General features: G+C 49.2%; 1 protein-coding gene across 1 annotated transcript; it reads left to right on the forward strand.

Annotated features, from left to right (window-relative positions):
- The first annotated feature begins 3117 nt into the window (after positions 1 to 3117).
- H310_08086 (hypothetical protein) lies at positions 3118 to 4100 on the forward strand. The gene is made up of 2 exons (XM_008873707.1): positions 3118 to 3436; positions 3506 to 4100. The coding sequence occupies exons 1-2, from the start codon at positions 3170 to 3172 to the stop codon at positions 3983 to 3985; spliced, it is 747 nt and encodes a 248-aa protein (XP_008871929.1). The 5' UTR covers positions 3118 to 3169; the 3' UTR covers positions 3986 to 4100.
- The last annotated feature ends 1078 nt before the right edge of the window (positions 4101 to 5178 follow it).

Consider the following 5178-nt stretch of genomic DNA (forward strand, 5'->3'; position numbering starts at 1 on the left):
GATGATTTGATGGCAGCATTCAAGGACACAGTGAAGTCCTTGCGCGCGTCTGGTACTGAGGAAGAATACAATGAAAGAGAACAGCTCATCCAAGAGTCGGATATGGTTGCTCCATGTGAATGTATCATGACTGAATCAAGGTTGTAGATGGACACAGCATACAAGACAAAAAGGCACTTAAGGAAGAGAAGAACAAGAAGATCGACAAACGCAAAAAAGAGGGTCTCATGTTGCGTGAAGCCGCCCTAATGACAATGAAGCGTAAGTCAGATGTGCTTGAATAGGAGGACGAGGTATCGCCCTCGAAGGTCAAGGAACCAAGACCATCGTCAGCTCTTAAGGATGCTGCGTCTGCAGTTTTCGACATTATGTCGATGATTGATGCCTCAAATGAATTCAAGCGAGCCGAGATCGACGCCAAATGTGAGTCGAACGCCCTTATGCAGAGTAAAGTGGAGTGGGAAGATTGGCGATATCTCCTGGACAAAGCAGAACGAGAAGCTCGTTTTGCACTGGAGGAACAAGAGCGCCAATCACAACTTCAGTATATGCAGAGCACTATTGACTTGCTTCGTAGCTTGGCCAAAAAGCTGTCCGAGAATTTACAACACGATATCTTTTTATGTTGTATTCTTGGCGCTTTGCAAATATTCTTGAACTGACGGCGGGGCAACGTTGAAGTACATAGAAATCTGGTTGCCACCTTTCATGCATGTGTGAATATTCGTGAGAAGTACAGCGACAGCGTACTGCACACCAACCGCTATCAACCACAGATTTTGATTTCCATTGTAGACGACAAATGTCCACATGTTTCGAACAATGACGAAACCCCACTCCACACTCACACGCACAACACTCATCTGACGATTGAATTGAGCTTGGTCCTCCGAGAGCAAAGCCCCTTTATACCCCGAGATAATTACATTATTGATCCCGTAAGATGGATCTCTGTAAAAAACATACCGGGATTCGTTGTGGAAAGTTTATCCCGCAACTCTTCCACGAAATTGCTTTTGGCCAAGAGAAATGCATCATGTCGCGATCCAGGCTCGGGACCGTACAAGTGCACTATGATTCCGTCTGGGGCGGTTACAGCTTGGTACTTTAATGCATGTTTACGCTACAAAACTCTGTCACCAAAAGTTGGAATGTCGTGAACTGACCTTGTGTCCGTTAAACGCCGCTCTTTGGACTCTCTTGTCAGGCCGACAAATCTCGCGAACCGTACCATCGATAAAGCCAATGCATGTCGTCAGTGGGGCTCCAGCGCGATGAATGGCGTCGCCACACGTTTTCATCCATTGCGAGTTGAGGCGTCTATGGTCCCAGTGGAGCAAGGTGGAATACTTGTTGTATATGTGGAACATGACTGTGTTTGAAATGCATGAGAGGGCTTCGTGGCTTCGGCCAACCGTTTCTGTCATAGTACCGAGTCGATGAGGCCATGCCAAGCGATTCAGGAGGATGCACAGAGACTCAAGAGCAGTTGCTCGGTGTCTATTCGGGGTAATTATTGGGTCGGGGATGCAGAGCAGGTTGACAAGCTCGGGTATTTCGCTCTTCCCGAACCGGAACTTGAACGCACAGTCGGCTTCTGTCTGTGAAGCGAAGTTAAACCGGCAGGAAGGGATGCTTATGACACGAGTTGACTGGGCTAGGTGCACAAAAAGAGCAGCCGCTAGTGGCAACAGGAGGGCAATCTCGTCACTCATTCTCAACTCAGTACAACCAAATTTTACTGTCCACAAAAATATTCCTGTGAGACTTTTTGTAAATTCTTGCAGGGAAAATCGTGTGGATTCAACTTGCGAAATCACTCTATTGAGCGCAACGTAGTACGCTGAGCTAGCGGCACTTACAGTAGCTTAATCTTTTTTGTTGTTCATTGGTGTAGGTCAGCTTTCTACGGACCGTGCACTTCTTTCTGCTTGCCACTGACACCTTCATGTTGCCGTCGACAACTCCTTACTGCTTGTCCTGGCCGAACACTCTGCGGATGGTAGAGTTTTGACAGCCGTCCTTGTCCGCCAACACCTGTGCAATGCCGCTAGGCAATCGAGTCGAGGAGGTCTTTTTGATATTGAGCAGGATGTCCTGAAGGATGGCCTCATGGTCTTCGTTCGTCTACGCTTGCTGACTCGCATACTGAATGTTGGTCATAGATATTTGGTTAAAGTATGTAAAATTCGAGAGGGGCTTGGGTCAATGTTCCGGCGAACTCCCCCTTTTTGACACATGAATTGGCAGCTCTTGACTCGCTTTTTCATTGAATTTTTTTGTGTCTCATTCAAGAAAATTGACCAAGGCATCGTGTGAACCTCCTCACCCAGTAGGCTATTCAAATGAGCTAAAGCGCTCTCGTAAGACGAGGCGTTAAACTCGACATTGCAAAGTCTGCAATGAGAGCATCGTGTTTCATGTGAGGGGGTTTATAATCATTGCTACCATGTATTTCAATGAACAATTCCATTACTTTGAAGAGTTACGAAAGCCTTTACAGGCGTGTATCGGCAACTCATAGAACGAGTTTCTACAGCAACAATATGCTTTTCAATGGTTCGAGTGCACTTTTGGTACTGCAGGCTTTGATTATGTTAAAGAATCCTTAGTCTAACAATTGAAATCGGGGCTGTTCGGCGGCAGGTTCGCAACTTCAATTCCGCTAGCTCCTTTTGCACGAAGCATATCAGGGGAAACCCCACGTCCTGAGTTTTCTACAAACGTATACCCCATAAATTTATAACTGCATAAATCAATAGTAATTTTGGAGTCGATGAATTGTATAATGAAGATTTTCCTGACACAGATGAATGCCCACCAGTTTTGCCGCGTGATATCGCAACAACCAAAATGGCTGGAAGAACTGCAAACTACCCAATCATACCAGAGATCTTGCGCGTTCCTACGCGCCAATCAGACACCCAAACGGGGTCCTATTAGATGAATACCACCAATCAAAAGTGGAATGTGACGAATGTTGTGGAACGCAGTAGTAGTGGGATGGTCTCACAAGTGGGATCAATTACGCAATAGGTGTGATAGCATAATTATATTTCTGCCACTGTATTCTACTAGTAGGTGACAATTGCAAATAATCTCGATGGGTTGTACTTCAAAAACAAATTTACCTGAAGTGACAAAAGCATTCAAATACACAACGCGCGCGATGAAGGTGAACGCGGACTTGTCTCTTGCCGCCGTCGTACACCACGATGATATCAATTACGTTTCGTCGCCATCGCAAGGGGTCTTCCGTGGTATGCTCGATCGAGACGGCGACGAAGTGGCACTTGCTACTACCCTGGTTCGGTACGCCCCGAACTCGTCGTTCCCGCCACACAAGCATGGCGCGGGCGAAGAATTCCTCGTCCTGGAGGGCACGTTTAACGACGAGCATGGAGCGTATCCTGCTGGAACTTATGTTCGAAATGAAGTAGGTCGAAAGCTTGCATGACCCGCTGCCATGCATGCACCTGACTGCTCTGAACGAGTATGATTCTAGATTGGATCGGTGCATGCCCCTTCCATTGGCAGCGACGGGTGTCTCATCTTGGTCAAGTTGCGTTGGATGGTCCCAGACGACACGCACGTCGTCGTGCATGATACGGCTTCCGCGTCGGCAAAGCACTGGACGGCCTTGTCGGTGGGGGGCAACGTTCGCTCTTTGTACCACAACCCGTCGACAGGAGAACATGCGTGGTTTGCCGTGCTCGGTGCTGGGGCTCGCGTGGAGAGTCTGGATGGATTTGAAGGCGGCGAAGAGGTCTTTGTGGTTGCCGGGACCGTGACAGCTCTGTACGCGGGCACGTCAACGCAATTGCTCAAGTACTCGTGGCTGCGGCTCCCGCCTTCAGCACAAGGTGGCAGCGTCGATTCGTCCACGAAGACCGTGTTTCACAACACGAGTACGTCCGAAACACACCTGTTCATCAAGACTGGCCATCTGCGTCGATTTGTTTGCAGCTTAACGGCTGGTAGTTAGGGCTAAGCCCAGGCCGTGAAAAGAAACTCGTATAGATTCCAACGTAATGCCGAGTTGGGATCAAAGATGAGGATCCATGTACAATTGCTCATCGTGGCTTGTACTGTGGCTCGAATCGGTCGTCTATACTGAGAGTTGGGAGCAACCTCAGCGTACTACTTCCTTGGAAGTGGCGCTCAAGTGGTCTCTGCGAAACAGGACACAACTCCATCCACAACGTTGTCCTCGATCAGCTTCGCGTGAATTCGGCCATCGCCAATGCACGACGAAGTAGCGAAGCCCCCTCTCTCCACCTCTTTGTTACTGGTTGTGCGTTGTGTTGTACACTTGACTTTTCACGGCAAAGTTGATGGTTTGCGTAGAACTGCCCGTGCGGCGGAGATACCACTAGTTTGTCTCGCGTTGGAGGTGGACGTGGCAGGCGAGAATGCGCTTGCCGTGGGTGCATCGCCGTGGTGCCGGGATTTGGTGTGGAGAGCTGTGCTGGCGTCGAATAGGAATGAGTTTCACTAGCAACAGTGATTCATCGTTGGTCTGCTTGCATGGCTTGTGCAATTGTTGGGGAGGGCAGCCTAGTGGACTGGCAGTAAAGCAATATGGGGCAGTTGTGCGCCAACATGCGTGGTTCGTGTTAGCGACTACGGGTAGGTGCGGACTACATCGTGGCGAAGAGCATCTAACTAGAGGTTGCGGCGATCATGGAGGGATAGCAGAGAGCAAGTTCGTCACATGTAGCTGCTTGTATGGGTCGTGCTGCAGTTCCGCCGGGCTTCGTGCATACCCACGAGGGGTGAATGGGATTCATTAGGGCGGCACATGGGGAAAAGGGTCACAGGCAACAACCCAGAGTGAGCTAGTGGTGGCAGCAGTCCATAAAACAGTGCGTCGTCGTGAACGACAGCCGAGGCTTATCGGCAGTGTGGTTGTGTCTTTTGCGTGATAGATTTGCCAGATACGTATGTTGTCCGAGACTGGTGGAGTACGCTATCCAAGGATTGCCTTGCCGTGCAACCAAATGTTTCGACCAAATACTCACACAGAACTAGTTCAAACTACAGGGCGTGACGGTCATCATGCCATATGCGCGCGTCACCTCAGACACTATTCCAAATTTGTGATCATGAAGGTTAGTGCCGATCTGAGAGCCCGAGCTGTCGTCCATTTCGACGACATCACACTCGTTCCATTCCCTA

The sequence above is a fragment of the Aphanomyces invadans genome, assembly GCF_000520115.1.
Source record: "Aphanomyces invadans strain NJM9701 unplaced genomic scaffold supercont1.16, whole genome shotgun sequence".
Lineage (NCBI taxonomy): Eukaryota > Oomycota > Saprolegniomycetes > Saprolegniales > Verrucalvaceae > Aphanomyces > Aphanomyces invadans.